This window comes from Dufourea novaeangliae, unplaced genomic scaffold (assembly GCF_001272555.1).
Source record: "Dufourea novaeangliae isolate 0120121106 unplaced genomic scaffold, ASM127255v1 scaffold139, whole genome shotgun sequence".
NCBI classification, from domain to species: Eukaryota; Metazoa; Arthropoda; class Insecta; order Hymenoptera; family Halictidae; genus Dufourea; species Dufourea novaeangliae.
This window is the reverse complement of record NW_015374013.1, coordinates 382772-410233: the sequence shown is the minus strand read 5'-3', so window position 1 is coordinate 410233 and position 27462 is coordinate 382772. Positions and strand designations below refer to the sequence as shown.

Below are 27462 nucleotides of genomic sequence, written 5' to 3'. Positions count from 1 at the left end.
GAGATCATGTTTACCAATCGTCGGAATCACTATCTGGTATTGAGTTCTATGAACAAATATTTTTAATGAAGGTTATACGTAAGGGCGTACCATAGTAGTAAATATTTCTTTGCTCTTTTTTTATCGTGAATGCCCCTTAGTGAACGAACAAAAATTTCGGAAATTGTTCATCGGAAATTTCTACAGTTGTACTGAAAAGTATGTTCATAGAAATGCTGTAGTACCGACCAACTTCAGAGGCGTGTCATGTTTGCAATAAACGCGGCGTTCTTTCTTGTATCGTATCTGACAATTTTTAAAGTCAATATTTCGTAAAAGATGCTCGCATTAGGACCAAAAAAGGACGGAGGTCCCAATGCAAAATTCTTTGAGTCCCAAGAAATTCTCACACAACTTGATGGAGTGAAACAGTGGCTGTTAAAAAATTGCAAAAAGGTATGTTCAATGACCCGGCGTCAAACCTCAAAGAACAATTGCACGACGATTTAGATATTCCATCGAGGTCTTTTCATACTTATTTCATTCACTTGTGTTCTTCATAACACCAATATTGTGTCACATTTTTATTATGAATGTAAATTGATTTTCGAATCAATACAAATGTCAGATAAATTTTCAGAATACATAGATGTAGTAATTTATATATATGTCTTTCTGCCTGTTCTGTGGATTTCTATACACATTTAAACTCTAACTGAATTATTATTTAAATGATATACATTGTCAGCTTTAGGTTTGCTACATTTTTTACAGTACCATCAAATGCGTTAGATGTTTAACATAATATACTTTTAATATATTCTTTTTGTGTATACATTCAAATAGGTATACGTATATATTCGGGCATAGTGGAGACACATATATTATATATATAAATATATTTCAAAGTTTAGAGATAATGCGTATGTGAAATACAATTTCAGCTTTTTCAGACTATTTGTAAATAAGCTTACAATATTTGTTGTTCTCTTAATATTATTTTTGTTTTATGTTTTACAGTATGTACAAACAGATCCTCCTACTAATAAAAGTTTAGCCACACTGATTGTACAATTGTTGCAATTTCAAGAAGATAATTTAGGAAAAAATATTTCAAAACCACCAATGACCAGGCTTCCTGTACGTATTTCTCTTTGAACATAACTAAACATTATTTTACAACTGTATCACTGTAAAAGCGAAAAATAATCTATAATATTTTTAGATGAAATGTTTCTTAGATTTTAAATCAGGGGGTGGTTTATGCCATATTCTTGCAACGGCATATCGTTTTAAACAAGAGCAAGGATGGCGTAGGTTTGATTTTCCTGTTGGAAAGGTGAATATTCAGAATTTTATGAGATAATTCTAACACAATTTGTAAATGATTGTTCTTTTAGGCAGGATCTCGAATGGATCGCACAGTAGAAATGTTAATGGCAGCAGAACGAGCTTTAGTTCAGAATAGATGTTTGACCATACCAAGCATATATGTAAAAGCAGACGTGGATAAGTCGACAGCTGCAAAAGTAAAAGAAGCTATTCGCCGACATCAGGGTACTATCGCGGAAAATGAAGCGGACGCTACTCACATAATTTATCCTCCCGTAGATCCTATGGAGGAAGAATACGCGCGGCCCTGTATGCGACGCGAAAGATCCGTTCTTCTTCATTGGTATTATTTCCCAGATAGTTACGATTCTTGGACTACATTCGACCTTCCCTGGGATTTTCCAGAAGGAACAGGTGTAAACGCTAATACGAAATCGATATACAAAGTATCTGCAACGTGGGCGTTAGATTTGGATCAGTATAACGAGTGGATGAACGAAGAAGACTATGAAATAGATGAAAATGGTCAAAAGAAGATACACAAGTACAGGCTTTCGGTGGAAGATTTAATGGCTCAACCGTCGCATCCGCCACCAGCGAAGAAACCAAAACGGAAACGATCTCCTAGTCCACCTCCGAAACCAGGAAAACGCAAAAGCGCCAGAGCACCGTCGGGTGTTCAAAGTGCTTCGTCAACCTCGACGCTCGCAACTCCGAAGAAGTCTCGTGGTGGCGGAGAAGAGGAAGATGATCTCACGCAAGGAATGGAAGATCCTCCGGCAGAACCTCGGATCGTGGAAGTAGTTGCTACGCCTACGAATCCACCGATAACGGGACAAGGTAGTGCTCCGACGAGTGGTGCCTCTTTAACGACAACAGGAAGTAAGAAACAGGACAACGAACTTCAACCTCTGAAATCCGGTAATATGGCAGATTTAGATGAACCGGTAGAAGGCGACAAGGGAAGTTCTCAAAGTACACAAGACAGAGAAGAACGAGATACCAGCAAAGAAAGAGGAGACGGGAGCAAAGGCGATGAACCAGAAGATAATGTCACGGAACAAACTCATCATATCGTTGTTCCCAGTTACTCAGCTTGGTTTGATTACAATTCGATTCATACTATCGAAAAGAGAGCGTTGTCCGAGTTCTTTAACGGTAAAAACAAATCTAAAACGCCAGAAATCTATTTAGCGTACAGGAATTTTATGATCGATACATACAGATTAAATCCCACCGAATATATCACTTCGACGGCTTGTAGACGTAACTTGGCAGGCGATGTTTGCGCGATTATGCGCGTACACGCATTTTTAGAACAGTGGGGACTTATCAATTATCAAGTAGACGCGGAATCAAGGCCAACACCTATGGGACCTCCACCTACGTCGCATTTTCACGTATTGTCCGATACACCGTCGGGTTTGGCACCGGTGAATCCAAATCCTCCGAAAACACCGCAGCCATCGGCTGCAAAGACTTTGCTAGATTTAGAAAAGAAGTCGAGCGGAGTAGGGCCGGAAGAGAAAGCTTCAACCGGTGCGATGGCCAATTTCGGTTTGAAAATAGATCAGTATTCGAGGAAACCAGCAGTTTTGAAGAACAAACAAGCTGCTGGGGCTACTCGCGACTGGACGGAACAAGAAACGTTGTTGTTATTAGAAGGATTAGAATTACACAAGGATGATTGGAATAAAGTTTGCGAACATGTCGGTTCGAGGACCCAAGATGAATGTATTTTGCATTTCTTGCGGCTCCCAATAGAAGATCCGTATTTGGAAGAAGGGGGACCAGAAGGCTTGGGTCCGTTGGCTTATCAACCGGTGCCTTTCTCGAAAGCAGGCAATCCAGTTATGAGCACAGTTGCGTTTTTGGCTTCCGTTGTTGATCCTAGGGTGGCAGCAAGTGCTGCAAAAGCTGCTATGGAAGAATTTGCAGCAATCAAGGATCAAGTACCAGTCGCTTTACTGGATCAACATTTAAGAAACGTTCAAGCTAGCGCGAATTCGGATGGCAAGTTCGATCCAGCCGCAGGCTTGGCGCAATCGGGTATAGCTGGTACAGGTCCACCCGAACCTCCGGACGATACAGCAACACCTTCGACCACTGGAAGCGTTCCAGCAACCGCGGCTACATCGCCGCATTCAGCAACATCGACACCTATAGAAACAAAGAAGGAGGAGCCAGAAAAACCGAAGGAATCCGAAGTTGAACAAACTCAATTAGATATTGGGAAAAAAGAGGACGAAATGAAAGAAACAGAAGAAGAGGTGAAAGCGCCGGTAGATGTTGAAGCTATGGAAGCTAAAGAGAAGAAAGACAAGGTGGTAAGGGACGCACAACTGCAGTCCGCAGCCGCGGCTGCATTGGCGGCAGCGGCTGTCAAAGCGAAACACTTGGCAGCTGTCGAAGAACGTAAAATCAAATCGTTGGTGGCGTTGCTCGTTGAAACGCAAATGAAAAAATTGGAAATTAAATTGCGTCATTTCGAGGAATTGGAAACGACAATGGAACGAGAACGCGAGGGTCTCGAGTACCAAAGGCAGCAACTGATCACAGAAAGGCAACAGTTCCACTTGGAACAATTGAAAGCCGCCGAATTCAGAGCAAGGCAACAGGCGCATCAACGTTTAGCTCAAGAACAACAACAGCAACAACAACAGAATCAACATCCACCTTGGCAACCAGCCGCGCAACAACAGCAGCAACAACAACCACCGAGTCCTCAAGCATCGGTACAGCAACCACCGGCCCATACGCCTCCGCAACAGGCGTAACTCGTTTTGTAAGTTACTTTTTAAATTGTAGCTATCGATTGTGGTAGCGCGACGTGTTGTCGTAACGAAGAGAGAAGACACGAACTTGAAATGAAGAAAATACAAATTAAATTTTTAATACTGAATATATATTATTTCTGCGATACACAGTAGTGATCTTCGTATGAATCCGCATTTAACGGTTCGGGCTTGAAATAAATTCCAAAATTTACGACACGATTACTAAACGCAGTCCGGTGAGAATTCGGATGAAAATATTTCTGGGAGTTATTGATGTTGACGTATCATCTTTCCTGGCTGTTGTTTATACACTTCAGAGACCATATGCATAGAAAGGATAGCCACGCGCGCACGTATACAACAAACAATGTTTAATGAAATTCACGATTCTTTTAAATTCCTACGCATAACGTTATGTCATATTATCATTGCTTTATTTCATTTTGAATCGTAAGAAAAACATATATTCTGTTTAGTCGCAAAGATTCGTTCAAGCCTGAATTATAAAGCGTGATTCTGTACGAGTTCCAAAACTAAGTCAGTCATGAGTCGCGCACATTCTGCTCCTCCACGCGGTGGTGCTCGAGTTTTTTGCTTCTCTTTGCCTGTTTCTGGTTTCTCATACATATCTGGTGCTTCCTCGCTTTCGCACGTGCTGATCGGTAAGATGTCCAATGCGAGACCTATTCCGAAACGTCCGCATCGTCGCATTTCCTCGTTTAATCTGCACGTTAACCACAAAAGATTAAACGACTAGGTATTGATGCTTCGACTGTTCTTCGATCACGAACAAAAAATTACGGTGTATTACTTACAGTTCCCACATAACTGACGGATCTTTCGCTGGCTGTTCTGGATTAAGTCTGTGTAACGAAGACATCAGATGGAAATGATAATGTTGAAGAAGCTGTGTCATGTGTGTCCGTCTAATTTCTCCGCTCGTACAGCAGTATAGAAAGTTCACGAGGTCAAGAGCGAGCGAACCGACTCGGGTTAGTTGAAAATCAACCAGACACACGTCCTGGAACGTCATGATATTAAATATCGAAATTCAATTCTGGGTAAATTCTAACCGACCGATTAATCGGTAATACTTTTCTTCAATATCATTTACTTGACGCAATCTTTGCTTTCCGAAACAACAAAACAAGATTAATATTATTGCAATGTGTGTTCGTCTCTGTATCAAGGAAGTTACGTTCACGGGATGCAACAAAAATTTGCAAAACTTCCGCGACTACTTCTGTAACGAATAGTAGAATATAATTTATTTACGTAATAAGGCGATGTTTTTATGAAGTGACTACGTATATTACAAGAATTCTCTCTTCACCACTCTAAAGTAGTCCTTTCCTGATGAAATCAGTGAGAAGAAAACACGAGAACCGTAATATAAGAATCTTACAAATTTATATAATAAAATTGTACTAAAAGGAAACTGATCTCATAATTCAATATTCTCGCTAAATTCCTAGCTGAAGGGGCTACGAGACATTATAAGAAAAAAAAAAAACCTACCTGATATGTACAAGTTTTATAAATTGTTATATGCATTTTATACTTGAAGAGAATATTATTGGTCCAACAATCACCATGACAAATCACTGTGAGGGGTCCTCGTACGGCAGCGACTTCGCTCATGGTACGAAAAAATACATCGTCCTCGAGGAATGCTCGCAATTTTCCCATTATTTCCGTCCGTTTGGGTTCCATATGAGTAGAGAGGCCTTCGGACACCATTTCAATAGCGCTCTTCGCAGCTTCTTGATAATACTGCCGGTACCAATCTTCGTTTTCCGTGCGAAAAAGTACCTCCCGTATTCCGTGATTTCCGTCTGGGTCCGTTAATCTTGCAAACTCTTCCGGCCTTCGAAATATGCATCATGTATACGTGTAGAAAGTGTATTACAATGTTATTAATGTATGCAACGGTATGCACGCAGAAAGAGATGAGAGAGAAAGAAAAGAAAATTACTATATTCGACTTGCCTTGTTTCTCGTAGCGTTAAACTGAGCGCGTGAAAACCAGCCAAAGCTTTCAAAGCTCGTTTCAAATGATCAATCTCAAGTCCCTTTCTCCTATCAGCCATTTTAAAGCCTCTTTCTCGTAAATCCTCCATGGCGATAAGATCAATCCGCGCTGCGTATATTTTGGCGACTCCGTTAAATACATTTCCATCGGTTGTTTGCAACTTATTCAACGTGGGCCACGCATACGTGTAAAATGCAACCTCGTTTCGAAATAGTAGTTCGCTCTTAAATGCCTCTCGATGTTCCCTCGATTGGGGTAATACTTTGTAAATAATCGCGCGTTCGTAATTGATCCATTCACCTGTTGTCTCACTATGTTTTTGTCCTTTTGCACGTATACGGTAGAGCATCGACGTGTAATTGTCACCTCGTCCCGAGCCAGGTTCTTCCTCTAAACTGTTAATCTTCACATTCGATTCGTCTTTCGTTATCAATTCCCGTACAGTTTCCAACGTAAGACGCGAATCTCCTTTCTCGTCCATCACTCCGTCAAACAAGTAAAGCCAGTCGATTTCGATTTCTCACGAATATGTTAAAGAAATACTTCTGTCAAGTTTCACTCGAAGACTTTTCTTCCGTGCGGTTTTAACGTTCTTGAATCGGTAGGTGCCCGTGGTATTCCAGTCTTTAAATCGGTCGAATGTGGTTGCGATGTTGAGCTGCGCGATGCAGGAAATAAGTATTTGAGTGACAAGAGGATAGTACCTCCCACTGCTGTACGACTTAATTTATTAATCGTACGTACCCTAGCCAGAGGGACAAGGACACTAATATCTATACCAATGACGCGTGTAACTTATATTCTTCGAATGACAAATTAATTGAAATTCTTGTACATACGACACGAATTTAAACCGAAATCGCACGCGAATTTTCGTCACTTTTAATACATCAACGCAACAGTCTCTTATCGTTGTATACATATTACAAAAAAACGAATAAACAAACTATAAACGATTATAAACTATTATAAATAATTCTTTATTATATCAAATTAGAATTATTCTGATTTCACTGTGTCTAACGTGTCCACCTCTTCGTTTGCCATAAATGTCGTCAATTTATTGCGGTCAGCGTCACTGAGTTCTGTCATATTATACAGTAATTTAACCATTTCAGCGACGTGTTGTAATTTTAAATTCACGCAGTATTCAATAATAAGCTGAAATAGGAAACAATTAAATGTATAGTTATCACTCGAAATTTAAATAAATTAGGAGAACAATTACGAATATATACCATCTTTTGTACGACCACCTCGTAATAAGAGCAATGTTATGTGGCCCATTGTAACTGCAGAAAACTGCTCCTGGTTATACGACCGTGAATGTATGTTGTTCTAAAATGCAAGCTCTCTATTACGTTCACATCACTTTTTTCTCGTTTATGGTATTATTTCAATATAGCAGGCATATAAATACTCAACTGTTATGTAACTCCAAGTGTTCAAAGCTGCATCTGTAAATACTGCTGTTAATGGTGATTCAGGCGGTAAAGGAATACTTTGCATTAATTCCACTGCAACCAAGCACACATCACATTTTGTTAGTCCATATGTCATTGCATCTAACCAATATTTTGGTAAACATTCTTCTAGAACTTCTGGTGGATATGGTCTCATGGAACAGAAAATTTTGTACATTAGCACAAAGTCTGGTAGGAAAAAACCTGGAACAACGTTTCGGTAATACTCCATAAATTGCTGTAGCGTATTTGTTGATAACATCAATGAAAGGTACGAATTATAATAATTCTTCTCCTGTAATGGAAAACACATTATTAAATAACATAGTCGTATGCTTGCTAGGTGGTTCAGTGCACCGTTAAAAAAAGAAAGACGTACAATTGCTGAATGAGATAAAAATTTGTTATTTTCGCCAGTTAATAGAAGATTGTGTACTATTTCACCAGCTTGCTTATTTGAGTAATACTTTGAAGCTGTCTCCATAGCTTCTACAAAAAATTTATTGTCTATCGGATCTTGAATAGTGAAGTTTTCTCTTGAAACTACATCTAGGATATCCATGAAATAAGGGTAAGTGTCGTCACCTACACAAAAATATAAAATTTTGTAAATTGGAAATAAAGTCAAGATTAACAGGTATAAAAGTTTATTACCTTTACGGGTGAATACGACAATAGCATAATAAAATGAGCCTAAAGAAAATTTTATGTTTAGTCTTTTGAATTCTATAAATAAATGTTTTACAAGTTGTTCAGCCGTGGAAAGCGTTGACACTGAAGAGGCTACCTTAAGAGCAGCATTCAGTGTCCTAACATTTGGTAGAATCCCTCTCTGATTCATAGATTGAAGAAGATTATATAAGATATCTACTATTACTGAATCATTTGCTTCTGCATTTACTGGAATTTGTGAGATGATATAGTTATAAGTATTAACATTTAACGGAACTTTTTCTTTTTCACACTTCAGATACAACTTCCAAGCATCTTGGCCCTAAAAAATTGTAATTAGTAACTGTTTTGGAGAAAGTGTTTCACAAGGAAGTAAATTAACATCACTGTACCCTCAACCATTTTGCATAGCCGCATATCTGGGTATTATGAGCTTTAGATGCTGTTATTGAATCTTGGGTTGTTAAAAACTCATATAATTCTTCAATCAATGGATCCTTCCTAAGAAATGAAACTGTTAGAGATATGAAGGTGCATGTATTCGGTATTCAAAACTTACTGCCATTGCTTCCTTTTTTTCACTCTAAAGAACCATCGTTCATTTGATGACTTCTCCAATGTTTCTGTATCACCATTGTAAAAGCACAATAATTCGAAAAGGGATTGTTTAGCTTCGTTAGAAACATTACCCTCCATCAACTTGTATATGTGCACTGCATCTGATATGTTAACTTCTGATATAGTTTTCAATAACAGTTTTTCAGATACTTGACTCTTATCTGTATATATTGCTGGTGGCATAAATGACTATAAATCATAAAATGAAAACTAAAGAATCAATTACTAGATTTAAGCTAAAAATATATATCACATTGGACAATGTATACCTTAATCTCTGGTTCCGAAAGAGTTCTTGGAAACAAATTTTCATGTTCTTTATGAATCCACATTGCCATTTTTTTACCAGACTCATATGATAATGAATATAAATTAGCTTCACTTCTTTTCGATGGAAGTAAAAAGGGATCATCTTGGTACTTGTAGGGCATACTCATTGGATTTCTTGGTACTGTTTGATCAAGAGCCTTTGATACATAAAAAAAAATTACAGTTAATTTTGTTAAATGAGATATGGTTAGTAGAGGATTCAACACAAGATTTTCTTTTATATTCACACGTAAGATATCTGTAGGTCCTCGTTCTATTCTAGGTGGTATTTGAATTTTAGAATTTAACGCCGACAACGACGACTGCGGTCTCCTTAAGCGGCACCATGAAGACCTGTTAAATATTTGTTTCTACATAATATATTTTGTTGTAAAAATAATGAAAAAGAAGCCCGATTAAGTAAGATAAGTTGTTATTCAAATAAAAATATTTATTACTAACCTGTACGAAACACACTTCAAATGATTCATTTTGTGTGTTTCTTAAGAATTATTTACAAAAATAAAGTTAATTACACTTCATTGAGATTTAATAAAAACCGATTCAGTAAAAGTTTAGACATATAAAACTGCTTTGTATTATTCTAGATATCTTCCTGCCTCGCACAAGGGCAGGCTGAATCGGAGGATTGGAGGAAAGAGGCGTAGTATCGAACCTATAGTGAGCCTAAATGCTTTTGTCCGTTTCTACTTGTACATCTGTTCGGTTGTCTACCTGCAGGCTTTGCTTTTTTCTCTGCGAACAGAGTGGTAAATGCCAGGAGAGGTGTTTCGAAAATAAAATTGAGTGTACCATTATTTTCAGTGTCTTCAATTTCTTGAAACGACGAGCTGCGAAAAATGATGTATTTATATACAGATGGATGTTCTATATACGTGCATACTACGAAAAGAATGTTCACAAAGTAGAAATAACTGGAAAAACACGAAATCAAAAATATTTGTATTTTAAACAAATTTGAATTTCTACTATGTAACTGGTATAACAAATGATTGCGTCAGAACTTGAAAAATGTAATTTATCTAGTTTGAACTTCGATTGAACTCCTCGAAAACGATTCAATCGTTACAACATTTACAATCAAATTGAATTAACTTGAATTCAATTAAATATATAAATCTACATAAGGACAAACACTACCCGAAAATGTATAGTTTGCAATTTATTTTTTTGTTATTATTTGCTTGCATCAAATATGAATGTATTACGTTTAAATCTGAAGTAATAGAAACATAAAGACAAAGAAAGTATGGTTCGTTGTTAATTGTAAAACGGACGTTGCAATAAGTATGGAGAATTCGTATTAAAAGTAGCAATTTTATTCTCTTATTGAACGATACAACGTCTCAGTTTTTATGGTTTGTATAATCAAAGAATTTTTTTACAACGAATTCGTACACAGAGACGCATGGATACGGGCAGCTGCACAGCCCTATCTACAAGATAGAGATTCTTTCAGCGTCTTTATTGTTTAGCATATGAATAGTACATGTATATACCTGCATGTAGATGTGTGAACGTACACAGACGTCAAATGTACCCTTTGGCATATTATACAGAATTGAATAAAGTTTATAAGGAAGCCAAAACCAGTCTGTGAAGAGTAGTTCCCTCTTGCCGTGAGAATACGGTCCCATAAACGGGCGAGCGCGCGCTCCTTCGCGCAATCTTCTCTGGTGTAGTTGTGAGTGCATACATATACACGTAGGTACGGTACACACTGTATGGTGCGCACATTGGGAAGAAGCCAGGTGTTTTATTTCAAACCGTGGGACTCTTAAAGGGGGATGCTTGCACCACGTTGTACCACACGTCTTCAACCTGAAGAATATGAATGAAAAAACAGGATTCATGTTCCATCAGGAGAACCAGCCCTACTACTTTTATTGTGTTTTCTTATTCGATCGAACGTAATGTAACCTCTCGTGTGTAGTTTTTCCACGCTTCTCTTCGACCAATTTTTCTTTGTTCTATCTATCGTGTCACTTTTTAACATAGCAAAACAATCGAACACTGAATAGTGTAGAACGATTATTCGTAGTACACGCATACATTGTAAGTCTCGTTTCATGCGTCCGGCAAAAAAACTACGCGTGGGTAAAAGGAGAATATTTAATACTTAGTAGTCTTATTTTCCCTTTCTTTCTTAAAGTTTATATATTTACAAATCCCTAAAATATCAGAAGAAGTTTGATCTTTCTTCAGTATATACATCGTTACTCTTAAGGTTATACTTTTTATTCAGATCTCGTATTCTTTTATTGTCTATTTTGGAAAATCATTGATCGTCGACAAAATTGTATTTTGAATCGATCAGATACAGCACATTTAGCAATACGTTCTTCTACTTCGTACACAAATTTTTGTTTTATAATTTTTCAACTTAACTCATTGCAGTCGAGAATGATATATTGATTTGCAGCCTACCAAACGAAATGATAAATTACTACAATAAAGTGATTTTAGGAAGGAAGGTAAAAATGATAAATTAGCAACGTATTAAGTTTCATCTGTTTATTTCAAATCTCATTCTTTTATACATTTCAATTTTTACATAAAGTTTACCTGTGAACTGTAATTACATACAATCTTTTCTGATATCTTTATTTTATCACATAAGAATGTGTTCACGCATACCGAAATAACATTTTAACAAATCTGGAAGGAAAGAAATTTCTTTAAGTTAATATGCGCAACGATATTTTTATTCGACACCAGGGACGCAGCAGATGATAGATCGCATGGATCCAGCAGGCCAGAACGAGTGCAATTTGATTTAATTTAACAACAAATAGTGCCCACGTTCCAACCTGCCGATACCCTCGATAAATTTTTCGAAAGTGTTCAACAGGCTGTCCAACGACGCCGCTTGTTTTCTTCAGCGTATCTATCCGTATCTTCGATCGTGGTTAGTTTACTTTATTTTTTAACGACGGAATACAATGCATTCCGATGAGCCGGGATAAGTGCAATATTGACAAATTGTATAATCACGAAACATTGTCACAAATCTCGGCCTATCTTCGATGCAAGTCTTTCTACGATGAACTTCTTCTGTTCGCCCAGTCAAGGTTTACTTGCAAAAAAGAAACACTGATCAATAAATCCGTGCATCACTTGGGAATTCCCTAATACTTGGGAATTTTTAAACGAATGTATTTTATTCTCAACTAACGTATACATATCATAAAAATGCGTGTGCCTCGTAGTTGCGTATTTTCGTATCGAATCTTTCTCTAACTCGGCCTTTGTGACTAGTTTCTGAATTAGAGAAAGAGAGCGAGACTTATGTGTCCTGAATCGCAAACTATCGGTATTAAACATTTTAATACTATTTTATAGAAGCATCAATTGATCAATTTATGATATGTCGTCCGTCGTGTGCTAATATGGTTTGGTACACGAGATTATTAGTACATATTCGTCAAGCACTGCACGAACCAGTGTAATTGAATTTACGCATTGCATAATTTCACACGAAACGATGATTGAACAAAAGAACGCTTTGAATGCATTATATGAAAAAATATTGTAATCCTTGTAATTTTACAGTGTGACCCGCTTGGTACGAATATCTACAACGAAGAAGCGATTCAAAGGTTCGTTATCTACAACGAAGATGCGATTCAAAGGTTCGATATCTACAACGAAGATGCGATTCAAAGGTTCGATATCTACAATATTTAAAAAGTATATCGTTATTTTATGACACGGTCGTTTAGAAACACAGTCTTAAAAAGGTGCACAGATTTTACGTTATTACGTTGTTCAAGTAGTATACAAAATTGGGATGCAATACCGTAGATTCACGTTTCGACGAAGCAGCACGTTTACCGGTGTAGCACACCCTAACCCTCAAATCGCAGCGAATGACGTCTTTCGCCGGTTGCCAGTATAGTATTCCGCGCCTCATGGCTGTCTCCTATCTTTGTCTCTCTTCGTCCTGTCTTGTTTCATTACGTTTAGTCATTTGGTCCCGTCGTAGCTGTCGTTAATAAGTGTCGTATTAACGAAAACGGCACAAAATCACGAGAAACCACGCGGATTCGAATATTTCTCGTGCACTGCACAAACACTATTGGTACGACGGTACTGTCACGGCGTACTTTTCTGACTACGATGAAAACAACGACGACAGAGATACGTTGTCGACGAAAGATGAGCCTCGTAATATCGTCGTTCCGTTCGGTTTGGATCGTGGATCTCGGGGATGACGAATATCCGACGAATTTGCCAGGGTACCGTAAAGACTGCGACACCGTTGTCCCGCGTGGGGAGTTCTCGACAAACTGCTGCCCGTGACCAGGTGTCCCGGCTCTTTATTCCTTTTGGGCCCCAAGTACATGAAGCCCCCAGCTATATATGTAGGTGCCCCTTAGGTCCGATGGTGGGGGCTTATTCTTATTTAACAGCAACGATGCAGGAACACCAGCAACAACCAAGTGAGGCTGCCCTTCCTTTTTCTCTTTCATCCTTTTTCGGTCCCTCTCCATTCTCTCTGTCATTCTGCGGCAACTTCTACCTCCGATTCTTCCACTTCCTCCGGATTTCTTCTCTCGCTCTTGCTCCTCGTCCCTTTCCCCCTCCTTCGCCACCTCTCTGTTCCCCCTTTTTCCTTCTGTCTACGCGCGTCTCCGTCTCCTTTTCATTGGAGCGACCCCCCTTTCCTTACGCTTCGCGCTTTCTTCGTCCTACCCTGTAACCGCTTTGTGCTGCAGATTCACCGGCAAAGCCCGCCAAAATTGTATCAGCTGTCCTGAATTTTGGTCGGTCTGTAAAGTACGTGACGTGTACAGCTCTTCTCGTCCTTCTGTATCCTCTCGTCAGGTAAGTATCCCATGAGAGAAAAAAAAGGGTCTGTTGAATTTTACAATAGTCAGGCTATTAAGAACGAACCAGTGACACTTTCTAGACTCGTTCGAGAAATATTACGACGAAATTCACGTTACCCGTAAAACACGTTTCGATATCATCATCGATCATGAAAAGGTCGATAAAACACATGCTTATGGCACAATATTTCCTTTTTATGTCCAATCTAACAATCACTTTGAATTATAAGAAATCCTAAATCCTAACGTGTCGCTTAAATCATGATTCATACGAGGTCTATATACTTAAGCACGTGCTTGGGCTCGCGTCCGCCGATAAGTGGTAGATTTTTCAAATGTTCAACAAGCTGTGTCAGTACATTCGTGCGTTTTTCAGCTGGAACAGCTGAACCTTGCGTTCAACACGTGTTCCTGTCATTGTGCTGCAACTTTGCTATATCGAAACAGCGAGAAGAGCGTTTTAAGGGATAACCTCGAAAAATGAGAATAGGATTGTTTAAACGTTGTCTTCTATTAGACCATCTACCACTTAAAGTATTTTTTTTTGCCACGATGAACGAACGTATAATCGATAACAAGACTGTTTACGCGGTAAATACGACATAATCCTTTTTCCGATCGATTAATTTACTTCAGTATTGTTTGAAATAGCCATCAACACGACTTGTCGATGCGTAAGAAAGCGTTGCCTCGGTATTGTTATTTTAACCAGCGGTGACTGACGCGGGGTCCGAGGGATCAAGGGAAATGCCCTGAAAACAGGGACTGATTGAGAACCACTTGTAGGAGGACAGCTGCGCTGTGAGCGCATCTGCTGTCGGTTGCGCTGTTGCGCGGGCACGCGCGCTTACATATCCTTATTTCTACGTCGGTACTATACTCTATATAGATGTACACTGGTCGAACGTATACGATACGCCCCAATACAGTCTCCTCTGTTCTCCTTATTTCCACCGTGCTGCCCCATCCTTATTTCGCTCCTCCTTCAATTTTTTCCTTTCCTTCTATATTTTTGTTCGAACATTCGCCTCTCCCTCTACCGTTGGTCCTTCTTTATTCGTTTCAATTGATTCCTTCTTTTCTCACCCCTCGAATTGCAACATCGCAGCGTTTGAATCCCGTTTTCGACATAAGTATACCACCTAGCGAACGCGTCTTCTTCTAGTTGTATTGGGGGTTGACGGACCGTCGTCTTCCCTTTAATACCGTCCGGAACGAGGATTTACAGTCCGTGAGAGAGAGGGTCCGTCCACTCGTGTTTATGGCATACACGATGCCTGTCTGGTTTCAAAAGTCTTGTGCACCTAGTTCATAATACCTACGGGGCTTATACGGACGGCAGGGCTTTGCACGGTATATATATATATATATATATACTATATACGCGTATCGGAGTGCAGCTTGCCACCCGGTATACCGTGCACCGTACTACCCGAAAATTTTCTTTGTCCTTATTGTTCGGAACATTTCCACTGTACGAGTTTACGAGCCTGTGCTTCTTAGAAAATTGTCGATTTTCTCCACCGAGGGTTTTCCCATCTGCCCGCCTGGTTCCGTTCACTTCCTTTCTTCTTTCTCTCGTGTACATCCTTACAAACACCCTCCGCCTGGGATTTTGAGTTCGGTTTCTTTGTCGCTTTGCATACCTGCTCTCGTTGAAGAGAACGGCGGCGATTCAATCCCGATCACGGATCCGTCTAAAACTTCTCTCAAATTCATATTTCTGCACAGACACATATACACGTAAGTACTATACGGAAACAAATGCAATGGAGATACAAATTGAAATATTTCTTTTGTTCCAGTGTTTGTCACAAGAACTTTCTTTGTCCTTGTACGAGCAAACAATAATTCGAAGCTGTTTACCAACGAACTCGTATTTTTCAAATCTGAAACGGCTTTGACTCACCGTTACATGGAGTGTGTTAGTTTTCAAAACTAAACGAATTCCTTTGACAGTTTCGCAGTGAAAGATCTATGTATACATTCTGTTCAATCTGTTGCTTTGTTTTTATGAAATTTCTTGAATAAGAAAAGTGTTATTGTGTTTAGTATTTACATCGACACATGCTACCGAATGGAATGGAATGGCATCGATGTACCGTATGCGCTTCACACCGTAGGGCCCAGATGGCAAGCGTCGAATCTCTTGCTTAAATTTTAGCCATGATACAACGCTGCTGGTTTCTGGGCCACCTGCTCTATGCATAGGTCTGAACTATTCTTAAGATTTTTCGATTGGAGAAAAATATACGTTCTGTATTCGCGTAAGTTTCACCTGATTTAGTCGATATCATTTGAAAGATACAGAATCTGTAACTACGGTTATTAATAAACTTATAGACAAGCCGATCGATTGATTTTTCGTCGTAGGTAATGTGAATATATCTGTGATTCTTGCCTTACACGACGTTATATATTTCGAAAATTAGTGCCATGCTAGGATCACTACTAACCGCATTCTCACGACAAGAATTGCAAACTCGATGTCTGCCCCTTCTGATTTATTTCCCCGAAACTTCTAGTAAAAAAAACTATTGAAATACTGCGCGATAAAAAACGGTCGTTCCAGGCGACGTTACACTTTGGGACGGGTTTCAAAAGATCTTTGTTCCCATCGAGGAAGTGAATCCGTGGTCGAATGCAAACGTGTTTGTGTCCCGTGTATACAAATACTTTATATCGTGTGCAACCGGAAGTTAAACATACATAATGTTTCTGGGTGCGCCGGTTTGTGCTATTTTTCGCTTCACTGACAAATAAAAACAATGTAATGATTAATCAAGATATAAAGAGTACATACGTAAACGCAGTTTTTTACAACATGAGCTTATTACATAGTGATATATGTATTCTATTTCACTCGTAAGTTTCTTTTTGGTTGGATTTTGCCAATAATTTGTAAGGTATGTATTGGTTTTGATTGATGTTATTATGGGCATTACGTGTACATACTGCATTTCTTTGTTCGTGTTACAAACGTGATAAATTTTCGTTCCATTAATGTAACAAGATAGGAGAGATGTGAAAGAAAAATCGTAAATTTAATTCGATAAACTATGTGCTTCATGAATGATTCTGTTTGGACAGAGGACACAATCACAGGTTTGGGACAGGGCAGACTGTTTGACGGGAAATCTAGTGTGGATAATGTAGAGTTCGTTTAGAATGTTCGTGTCGATAACATAACGTCAATGGCAATGCAGATTCTTTTGTTATCGATCGTAAAACAAGGGACAAAAAATTCTACATATAAGTATACAGTGCCGAAAGTGGGTCAAGCCATTTCACTGTAGGAATTACATACCTAGTACACTTCCCAACCTTTATAATGGAAGAAGGAGAAAGTATTCCCGTTAAACTAGTGTATTCTACCTTCCCAATCGAAACGTCCAGTTTGTCGTGTTATGTAGCTTGAAAATAGTCTGAGAAAAATAATATAAGTGATAATTATGGGGTTATCCAAGTTAATTCTTGTACGACACGTTTTTAATTTTACACAGTGATTGAGGGAACACAGTGACTGATAAAAGTTATATTATTTTTAACAACTTGGTAATCTCATGTTCAACACGTCCGTTTTATTGTAAAACATTCGAGAATTAACAATGGCTAAAATAAAAGACAATACTGTTCAAGTGGTGTTTATTTCATTGCTATTGGATCTATTAGCATTTACAATGATACTACCATTGTTACCGGCGTTGTTAGACTATTATAAAGAAATCGAAAATGATCAGGGCCTATATTTTAAGATCTTACATTATATACAAAGCACAAGAAAATTTTTTAACGCTCCCGATAAAGTTTGTACAGTACTTTATGGAGGTTAGTTTAGTTTTGGTTTTTTCCTTTACTTTTTACTTCGAATTGTTCGCGCATCGGTATTAACGAAGACGATCAATTTAATTTATAGGTTTCCTTGGTTCTATGTACTCCTTTTTACAATTTTTGGGTTCACCAATTGTAGGGGCATTATCTGATATTTATGGAAGAAAGCCATTGATGCTTCTTTGCTCGACAGGCATCATGTTGTCTTATTTATTGTGGGCATTGTCTTATAATTTTACTATATTTGTATTAGCAAGATTTGTTGGCGGCATTAGTAAAGGAAATATTGGTTTGTCAATGGCCATTGTAACAGATGTTACGTGTGCAAAAACAAGAGGAAAAGCAATGGTATGTGTTGAAGAATTGACATATTAGATACAAGATAATATACATACTTTGAAGATGCACACAAGGTTTAGAGTTTCTGCTAATTTTTAGGCATTAGTTGGTATAGCCTTTTCCATAGGTTTCGTTGCAGGACCAATGATAGGAGCATTCTTTGCTTGGGCTTCAAGCAATAATAGAGAAGGAGCTTGGTACGTGATACCTGCCATTTTCGCTCTTTTTCTAGCAGCAAGTGATTTATGTTTCATTGCTCTCAATTTGAGAGAATCTTTACCACCAAAGAATAGAGCACTTACTTTGAAGTCTGGCATATCTGGAGCCATTGCTTATATCAATCCTATAGATTTGTTTCAGTTTAATGGAGTATCTGGCTTAAGCATCCAAGGTGAATTTTTTTTTATTGCTGCATCGCAAATTTCAATACAATAATGAAACTTTTATGTATATATGTATATATTGTTCCAGATAAAAAAAGCTTAAGAGTATTAGGCTATGCATATTTTATGTATTTATTCCTTTACAGTGGTTTAGAATTTACCTTAACATTCTTGACTCATTATTTCTTTGAATTTACGAGCATGCAACAAGGTTGGATGTTCTTAGGAATTGGATTAGTTATGGCAGTATTGCAAGGATGTTGGGTACGAACAATTCCACCAAATAAAACAAAATCAACAGCAGAATTGGTAAATGCATTTAAAACTTAATACAAAAATATTACCCATTTCTTAAGTCTTTTTTTTTACTTCTACAAGGTTTAAATGTTTCCAATAAATTTTAAATATTTTATATAGGGCTTATGGTTAGTAATACCAGCATTTGTATGTATTGGTGTGGCAGAAAATACACTAGCATTGTCCATTGGAATACTTTTATTTGCAATTTGTGAGTGTATTACCATCTAAATTTAATATAATAAGGTGAAAAAACTATTTAAAACTTTTCAATGCATCATAGCTACTGCCATGGTGGTGACTTGTATGATGACACTTGTGTCGCGAATCGGGCCTGAGAACCAAAAAGGAGTAATAACAGGTGTATTTCGCTCACTTGGGGCATTGGCTAGGTCTTGTGGACCTATTATAGCTTCTTTAGGTAAGAGTAAAGTCTATAAAATACTCATAAATTCATATGTTATGACAAAGATTTTTGTTTTAGCTTTTTGGTACATTGGCAGTAGGACAACATATCTGATTGGTGCTATATTTCTTGTATTTCCACCTCTTATTCTTCAAAGTATGAAATCCCTTTGAAAAGTAATCTTACAGAAAAATTTATTTTGAAGATATTGTACTTACATCAGTATTTACACCTCCAAATTTGTATTTTTATATACTTTACAACAGTTTTTATGATCATATAAATTTTTAAGAACATGTATTCGATATACATATATTTAATGTTTATTGTCAGAATAATATATTTTGAACTTTAATATGTGATTACATATTATAATGCATAAATTTTTCTTTTACTTCTGTTCATTACTTTTAGTAGGAAACTACTCCTACTCGTGAGTATATAGTAAGTGCAGTTGTTGCATGTTTGAAAAGGTACGATATGTCTGATGATAAACTGAATTATCAATTTGTGAGTTATCAGTATTCGAAATAAGGTTGTTACGTAATAATAATGTTTATCTATATGACAAATCGAATACGGGTAAAACTGAGGAAAATGTGATCATTGATTTGCGGGAGAAAATATTGAAGATCGAAGTTATCCTGTGCGTATCAATATTTATTCCTTTATTTTGTTACGTTCCTGGGAAAATTACTGACTCGCGCAAGCGTGATTGGTATTTAGTCATGTGACCGCCCCCCCTCTTCGGGACCGCGCCATTTACGGTAAGAAATTCTCGGAATTGCTTGTCCGCTGCACTCCGTCATCGTCCGTATCGATGGGAGGAACGCAGAAGGGGGAAGGAAAGTTATTGACGAGATTCGCGTGTGCGACCGGTCCCCGCGATCGTTACGTTTACGATTATTGCGCGGTAGACTAGCTTTGATCGGTTCAAAGGTTACATCTCAAACAAATTAACCGGAGCAGACAGAGAATTTATCGATACTGGACAGATCCTAGTTGCTTCTGTCTTCGGACTAGTAGCAGGTGAGTGCGAGCAATTCTTTGACTGAACATCTTTTTTTTTTGCCCCTCCCGCTTAACTATTTACGCGTTATTGCGATACGTCACGTTCTGTTACCTATAAACAATGATCATATTTCTTGTGTTAATCTTTATCGGAGCACCGAATTATTCACTCGAATAATAGCGATTTCGTTTAAATTTTCTAAATAATGTAATATGATAGTCGTTTTAGAGTATTTCCGTGTCGACTGTTTGAGTTTCGAAAGCATGTATCTACCCACATGCCTCTCTATATACAGATTACATCAAACGTTTCGTGGTTTTGTTGACTCGTACTGTGAATATTCTGTAATTGTACGTAAAATCATTCGATGAACCCTGCGTTTAATTTTCTGTATACCAGATGTCCAAATGAAGGTTTATAGTGTAACGTTATTTTGTGGTTATACCATTAATTCCTCGGTGATGGATTACCATTGTTATCAATGGAAGTAGTTTCTGTGTTTTCTAAATTCCATTTGCCTAAAAACAACGTAAAATTATTTTAAAACAGGATTTTTGTTAGTAGTCAAAATGTCATTGTGGGCAAAAGCACAACAGTTGCCCCAAGATGCACTGCAACAGGTGCGTTCAGTATATGGAGAGCACTTTCCAATAGAGGTTCGACATTTTTTGTCATCTTGGATAGAAGAAAAGATGTGGTAAGGCATATATCTTTATGCATGATTGGATTATTCAGTTTTTATTTAGTACTCAGCTGAATATCATATGTTATAGGACTGACATAGAACCTGAAAATCCACAACATGAACAATATATAGCTAATCTTGTTATATCTCTGATACAAGAACTTGAATCTAAAGCAGCATCTTTGAATACAGACGATATGTTTCTTACAAAATTAAAATTAATGGAAGCTGCAAAAAATTTTCGTGTAAGTTTCCTGAACGTTCATTAATAAGTATATCGAAAAGAATATACAGTAAAGCTCAGTTAAATGTTTTTTTTTCAATGCAGCAAAGGTATACTCATAATCCAACAACATTGTTCAGAATAATCAGACACTGTCTAGGAACAGAAATGAAATTAGTAGCACAAGTAGAAAATTTGGGAGGAGCATTAATGAGTATGGCAGGAGGAAAAGTTGGATTGATTAGTGATGCTGTAGCTGAAATAGCACAGCATGTTGAATCGTTACGGCGTAGAACACAAGAAACTGGGGAAGATTTACGAAAAATGGAACAGGAACAAGAAGCCTTTGCTATTAGTTATCACGAGTGTACCAAATTAAACGCGCATCTTCAACACCTTGCAACACAACCACAAAATCAACAGAATATAGACTTGGAGAAAAAGATCAGAAGGTAATTTAATGCTTCCTGTAATTTGACACAAAACATTTAAGTTTTTCCATTGATATTAAGAACAAAAAACAATATTATAGACAAAAGGAGCAACAAGAGCAAGTACTAAATCATAAAGTGACTGGTTTGATGCAGTTAAGATTGACACTAGCTGACAAACTGAAGGATACAATCACTAGGCTAAATAGCTTGCAATCCAGAGTATTGGACGATGAACTTATTAGGTAAAATTTATTTTCACTTAGCCTCTTTTTGTTTTTAACAGAACTAAGGGTTTTGAATACATGTTAAATGCAAAACGTTTCATTTTATAGATGGAAAAGAGACCAACAATTAGCCGGGAATGGCGCGCCGTTTAATAATAATTTAGACTCTATTCAAGAATGGTGTGAGAGTCTAGCCGAATTAATTTGGCTGAATCGCCAACAAATCAAAGAAGCCGAACGTTTAAAACAGAAATTTGCTCTCGAACCACCTGGAATGCAAGATATTCTACCTACGTTAAATTCACAAATTACACAGCTTCTTAGTTCACTAGTAACTAGTACGTTCATCATAGAAAAGCAACCGCCGCAAGTAATGAAGACTAATACACGTTTTACTAGTACTGTACGTCTTCTTGTGGGTGGAAAATTAAACGTTCACATGACACCTCCTCAAGTAAAAGTAAGCATTATTAGCGAAGCTCAGGCAAATGCCCTTCTGAAGAGTGATAAAATGGCAAAAAATGGAGAGGCTAGTGGTGAAATTCTCAATAACACAGGAACCATGGAATACCATCAGGTAAGAGTACTATATGTAGTTCATGATACTGTCGAATATGTGTACTGTGGTTGCAACTGCTGCCATAGATGTATAATTAATATAAGAAATGTGGTGTTTACTTTGTAGGCAACGAGACAGCTATCTGTAAGCTTCCGCAATATGCAATTGAAGAAGATCAAAAGGGCGGAGAAGAAAGGAACAGAGTCTGTCATGGACGAAAAATTTTCACTTCTTTTTCAGTCGCAGTTTAGCGTCGGGGGTGGCGAATTAGTATTTCAGGTTTGGACGCTAAGTTTACCCGTTGTGCAGTACCCGATAAAGTTCCATGGGGTCAAGTGGCCGAAGCATTGAATGTTAAATTTCGATCGGCAACAGGCCGTTCTTTAACTGAAGATAACCTCCGATTTCTCGCGGAGAAAGCATTTCGGGGTGGTAACGCGGCTGGTCAGGATTATTCTGGTTTGCTTCTGAGCTGGGCACAGTTTTGCAAAGAACCATTGCCCGAAAGAAATTTCACATTTTGGGAGTGGTTTTACGCCGTGATGAAACTGACAAGGGAGCATCTGAGAGGCCCGTGGATTGACGGGTACATATTGGGATTCGTTAGAAAGAAGCAAGCTGAGGAAATGCTAGCGAATTGTGCATCGGGAACTTTTCTAATGCGCTTCTCGGACTCTGAACTTGGTGGGGTTACTATCGCATGGGTAGGAGGTAAGGTTTTTTAGTTTATTTTTCTTTGTAAAAATCATTATATCGCCGCAGACCCTATTAGCGCGCATTGATTTCTAATGAAATACTTATATTGTAGATCAAACAGAGGTGTTTATGCTGCAGCCATTTACGAGCAAAGACTTTGCTATCCGTAGCTTAGCGGATCGTGTGTCCGATTTACAACATTTGCTTTACCTATATCCAGATCTGTCGAAGGATCAAGCATTTTCCAAATACTACACACCGTTCACAGGTACGTGGTATTTTGATTTGTCGTTGGTGCTCTGTACCCGCGATATGCTTGAAAATTGTGAAACGGGACGTTGCACGATTTGTCGTAGAAAACCAATCTACGTCGACGAACGGATACGTGAAACCTGTATTAGTAACGCACGTACCTGGTTGGGGTGGACCTGGCATTGGTTGTCAGACTCCGTCGCACTCGTCCGTAGTTGGGGTAGGCAGTAGCGGTCAGAGTGGTCCAGGTGGTAGTTATCCTGCGACGCCATCCACCATGTTCCAAGCGCACAGTCCTGACCCGTCCGTGACGCGCGATACTCCGTCGGTGGCTTCCAGGTCAGTCCCCTGGATCTAAGCTATCAAATCGTATTTCATTCATTTACTAGTACTAGCAATTACGAAAAGTTACTGCCATAGATACACTTCGTACAAGATATGCAAAGACTCAGCTTTCGCTTTGGTACATTGTACTCTAGAAACGAATCGATTCTCGATTCTCAAGACGGCCCGCGTATCGTTTACCGGTGATTCTGAAACTTAGTTTGTGAATTATTAAGAATATCGTACTGTTCGTCGATACACCGGCCTTGAATTCGTGACGCCCAAATAGGAAAATTTTTACAGTTGAAAGATCGCGGAGACGTTAACACGGGGATTTGATGAAAGGTAGAAACGAAACATTCCTACGATCCGTAATGCTTTGCATGTCTTTTGTATACTATCTCTGTGCAGATGGTGTCAGTATTGTTTTTTTTTTTTTTTTACGTTTTCCTTTTTGCGAATGTCTAGATAATATTTACAGTGATATTATAGTTTAATACATTTTGTAAACTTTTTCTCATGGTCTTTTGAAATCTTTACACTATAATTATATCGTGAAATGAACGGAATATAAGTAATATTAAGTCGTGTAAAACGGTTCGGTATACATACTGAAGAATTCTGGGTATTTAATGACGATTTCCGTAAAATGGAAGTAGTTGTTTTTTCGTGTATACTTTGCCACGTATGCGAAACTTATAATATAACTAGTCTTAATTTTTGTTTTCTTCCATTGTTAGTGTTACAGACTCCTCTCGATTATTGTCTGGCTTTGTTCTACACGATTATTGTCCAGGCATTATCCCCACCACTGTGGGGGAGGCCGTGGAACCTGTTAAGCGCACACTTTGTTCTTGAGGTTCGGGCTTCCGGCAAAAAACAAATTTACGAGGGTCTGAAGCATTTCTCCCTATACAATTATTGTCCCGACGCAGACCCGAGCTCGGGACGATAATCGAGAGGAGTCTGTACTACTATTTTCTTTTTTTTCATTTTTTTTTTGTCGCTATTCTACCGTAAGTAGTCTCTGTGCCACCCAGCATTCTGTTCTGATATTCGAATGATTAATCAGTAAGTATACATTTATTAATGTTAAGTGATATCGTCGCCACGCATAACTCGGTGAACGATGTCGTTATTAAAACCCCCGAGGTCCTTTGTGCGAAGGTTTTATGGGAATTAAGATAGAAAAACAAGTTTCACGTTCTAGGTGAGAATCGTCCGATGGGAGAATATGCATGCCTCTGATACAACGATAGTGTATTATGATCTAGTTGAGTATAACATTTGAAAGTTTTTATGAAATCGTTTGCAAACCAAATTGCAACGAAAATCCGTCCAACGGATAACGTAAGTAAGGAATGAAGGATCTTCGGGGGATAAGGAGCAATTATTTTGTTGTAATTTACAATGTGTAGTTTTTAGTAGGAATGGGGAATCATGAAAGAGCGGTGGTTGCTTTAGAAAAACAATATTTGGTACTTTTTTTTACCGAGACTGTCATATTTTGTATGTGTTTTTTTTTTATTATCATTATTATTATTGTAGTAACACGGCTTATCCATGGCTGAAAAACCAAAAAGGCAAGCAAGCGACATGAGTAAGAAAAGCTCTTGCTTCGCTCGTAGTACTTTCATGTATAACTGTGTGTCTCTTGTATGTGTTGTGTACACACACACACACGTGTAACGGATTTTGATGTACAAATTTATACGAATGAAAAGAATAACACACGCTCGAGCAAGCTGAATATTACCGTGATGCGAACATACGTACGTGAAAAAAATACTTTTTCCGAACACACGAGATTTCGAGAAACGAAAGGCAAAGGCCTGGAGCAAGCCGGTACAACCACAACAACGGAAACTTGAACGCTTAGAAAATGCTACTCCTGAGAAAAAGTAAAAAAAAAAAAAAAAAAAAAAAAAAAAAAAAAAAATGAAACGCAGCTCCAATCACAATGTGTTAGTATAGAGAATTCTACTGGCAATTTGGCGGTACAAAATGTTACATAAAAACGGTCCTGTTGCGGAGAAGATGACACACTGTCGATTCGGTCGAGGGGAACGGAAAATTAAAAAAAAAAAGAGGCCTTGCCCGTTACGATATACGCGTTGAAACCACGTTTAAGAATTGTAGTTTATTAATACCTCGGGTGACCGATCGATCGGTATCGTGATTAGGTTGGGGATTCACTTTGTGGTTGTTTAATACGTCCCTTGCCGTGTTGTACCGGCTATCCGGCTAAATCGGTCACACGTTTCGGCAAAATCGAAGTAAGACACTTTCGTCGATGATCGTTATCGGCTAGTCGCTAAAAGAACGAAGCCAGACATTAGAGTATCGGAAATGTAATGAAAATAATACTAGTAGATTATTTACCGGTACCGTGCACCGTGTGTTTATATATTTCGAATTAGCACGTGACTGCTGTCCATTGCTATGCCAGTGATTGGGGTTGTGTTTTGATTTGTGGTAGCTACGCTCCGGGCCTTGGCCAGTCAAGCGTTGGGCGAGCGAACTCGGACATGGACTATGTGGAGCTGATGGGTCACGGCGAGCTGCCCTCGATCGACGAAAATCTCAACTTGGACCACTTTAACGGCTTTAGCTTCTCCGAGTTCATACAATCGTACAACACTAAGCCGCAGTAGGTATAATCGGGACAATCGCGATACCCTCGCGAGCAAACACGGTTTCCGTTAGAGGAAAAAGTGGTGTAAGAAAAAGCCATAACTTGGTCTCCGAGTTACTGAATTTTATGTGATATTAACATTCGGTTTAACATTTATTTCAGTATTTGAAATTAATTTATCGAGCGGTTGGAGACCTTAACCCCTACGTTGCTTTTTCCCCCCAGAGGAAGCCGAGTTTGCTCGTCGGTGTACATGCCACCTTTCTACCTATCCCTTTTTGCGTCGGTTGCTCGCCTCTGTTCTTCAATCCCCGTCGACTTCTGAAACCCCACCTAATCCACCAGATCTGATCCGTGTTTATCGCTGTTTAATAGAGGAGGGATAGAAGAGGGAAATCGTCTAATGTCTTTAGCAACGTTAACGTATATCCATTTAACGCGTTATACAGCATATGTGTTTTCTTCGATTACTATGTCCAAGTGCAATATAGATATCTCTTTCTCTCTCTCCCCCTCTCGCACACATACATACACATACACGAAAATTGGAACACAGAAACGGCTATTTGTGTGTAAGTAGCTACTTGTTCGTTCATTGCAATCGTATGTATATCATTATCGACATTATTTTAGGAATTTATCATTTTGAAACATTTGTTATATCGGTTGTACGACGATAATTTAAAAATTTAAAAAGGCATTTAGGGGTTCCAGATTGGAAGCAAAAGCATCTCTGACGCGCGCGTTTGGAGTCTTCGATACTTGGTCTAGATAGGATTTAGTTGATCAAATCGTGTTTTAACTTTACGCCATGTTTTACGGGTTATATACTTTGTTTTGTGGAGCTGTACCGTGTACGTTGTATTAACAAAAACTTTTAATCGTTTTAGTTCAAGTTTTGACGTTATATAGGCCAAAAGAGAAAAGTGGGTGGTACACGAATAGAGTTAACTTGTACCATTTAACGTAGTGCAATTTTTGAAATGAGCGTCGAACGATACATCGATGTGGTTTTATTCAATATTTTTATACGCTAGCAGTTTCAGCCGATTGAAAGGAAAACTGAGTGAGAGAACATTGATGACGATTGAAATGGCCTAGGGATGTCAGATTGTAGAGTAAAATCG

General features: G+C 38.3%; 5 protein-coding genes across 6 annotated transcripts; 3 read left to right on the top strand and 2 right to left on the bottom strand.

Annotated features, from left to right (window-relative positions):
• Positions 1-59: 59 nt before the first annotated feature.
• On the top strand, positions 60-4968 carry LOC107188692 (SWI/SNF complex subunit SMARCC2). 2 transcript variants are annotated; one of them, XM_015577027.1, is made up of 5 exons: positions 60-435; positions 1000-1119; positions 1205-1318; positions 1380-4096; positions 4906-4968. In XM_015577027.1, exons 1-4 carry the CDS (start codon positions 319-321, stop codon positions 4086-4088), a joined length of 3060 nt encoding a protein of 1019 aa, XP_015432513.1. In that variant the 5' UTR covers positions 60-318; the 3' UTR covers positions 4089-4096; positions 4906-4968. The 2 variants fall into 2 exon arrangements, with proteins under 2 accessions (XP_015432513.1, XP_015432512.1); XM_015577026.1 differs by lacking the exon at positions 4906-4968 and having other exon boundaries at positions 1380-4212.
• Positions 4282-7026, bottom strand: LOC107188693. Its single transcript, XM_015577028.1, has 5 exons — positions 6078-7026; positions 5650-5955; positions 5251-5268; positions 4904-5116; positions 4282-4812 (listed from the first exon to the last, which is right to left on the bottom strand). Exons 1-5 carry the CDS (start codon positions 6599-6601, stop codon positions 4590-4592), a joined length of 1284 nt encoding a protein of 427 aa, XP_015432514.1. The 5' UTR covers positions 6602-7026; the 3' UTR covers positions 4282-4589.
• A 244-nt stretch (positions 7027-7270) lies between these two features.
• Positions 7271-9831, bottom strand: LOC107188624 (protein PTCD3 homolog, mitochondrial). Its single transcript, XM_015576942.1, has 10 exons — positions 9645-9831; positions 9431-9536; positions 9143-9340; positions 8815-9062; positions 8648-8756; positions 8238-8577; positions 7963-8168; positions 7546-7878; positions 7359-7458; positions 7271-7281 (listed from the first exon to the last, which is right to left on the bottom strand). The coding sequence occupies exons 1-10, from the start codon at positions 9671-9673 to the stop codon at positions 7271-7273; spliced, it is 1680 nt and encodes a 559-aa protein (XP_015432428.1). The 5' UTR covers positions 9674-9831.
• A 7738-nt stretch (positions 9832-17569) lies between these two features.
• LOC107188671 (major facilitator superfamily domain-containing protein 10) lies at positions 17570-19464 on the top strand. Its single transcript, XM_015577001.1, has 7 exons — positions 17570-17863; positions 17952-18214; positions 18305-18596; positions 18677-18897; positions 19006-19096; positions 19169-19306; positions 19370-19464. The coding sequence occupies exons 1-7, from the start codon at positions 17644-17646 to the stop codon at positions 19462-19464; spliced, it is 1320 nt and encodes a 439-aa protein (XP_015432487.1). The 5' UTR covers positions 17570-17643.
• A 708-nt stretch (positions 19465-20172) lies between these two features.
• On the top strand, positions 20173-27244 carry LOC107188694 (signal transducer and activator of transcription 5B). Its single transcript, XM_015577029.1, is given in 11 exon segments — positions 20173-20320; positions 20865-21000; positions 21077-21233; positions 21317-21663; positions 21744-21887; positions 21978-22446; positions 22555-22732; positions 22735-23139; positions 23237-23392; positions 23481-23715; positions 26180-27244. Coding segments are annotated over 10 exon segments (2394 nt in total). The 5' UTR covers positions 20173-20320; positions 20865-20872; the 3' UTR covers positions 26355-27244.
• The last annotated feature ends 218 nt before the right edge of the window (positions 27245-27462 follow it).

Coding starts and splice junctions, on each gene's coding strand:
- LOC107188693 (XM_015577028.1), bottom strand. CDS start 6,601: ATGGACGAGAAAGGAGATTCGCGTCTTACGTTGGAAACTGTACGGGAA. Junction 5,956..6,077: donor TTAACGCTACGAGAAACAAG/GCAAGTCGAATA, acceptor CATATTTCGAAG/GCCGGAAGAGTTTGCAAGAT. Junction 4,813..4,903: donor CCGTCAGTTATGTGGGAACT/GTAAGTAATACA, acceptor GTTAACGTGCAG/ATTAAACGAGGAAATGCGAC.
- LOC107188671 (XM_015577001.1), top strand. CDS start 17,644: ATGGCTAAAATAAAAGACAATACTGTTCAAGTGGTGTTTATTTCATTG. Junction 18,597..18,676: donor ATCTGGCTTAAGCATCCAAG/GTGAATTTTTTT, acceptor ATATTGTTCCAG/ATAAAAAAAGCTTAAGAGTA. Junction 19,307..19,369: donor ACCTATTATAGCTTCTTTAG/GTAAGAGTAAAG, acceptor TTTTTGTTTTAG/CTTTTTGGTACATTGGCAGT.
- LOC107188692 (XM_015577027.1), top strand. CDS start 319: ATGCTCGCATTAGGACCAAAAAAGGACGGAGGTCCCAATGCAAAATTC. Junction 436..999: donor TGTTAAAAAATTGCAAAAAG/GTATGTTCAATG, acceptor TATGTTTTACAG/TATGTACAAACAGATCCTCC. Junction 1,120..1,204: donor CACCAATGACCAGGCTTCCT/GTACGTATTTCT, acceptor TAATATTTTTAG/ATGAAATGTTTCTTAGATTT.
- LOC107188624 (XM_015576942.1), bottom strand. CDS start 9,673: ATGAATCATTTGAAGTGTGTTTCGTACAG. Junction 8,578..8,647: donor GCTATGCAAAATGGTTGAGG/GTACAGTGATGT, acceptor ACAATTTTTTAG/GGCCAAGATGCTTGGAAGTT. Junction 7,879..7,962: donor TTTTATCTCATTCAGCAATT/GTACGTCTTTCT, acceptor TTTCCATTACAG/GAGAAGAATTATTATAATTC.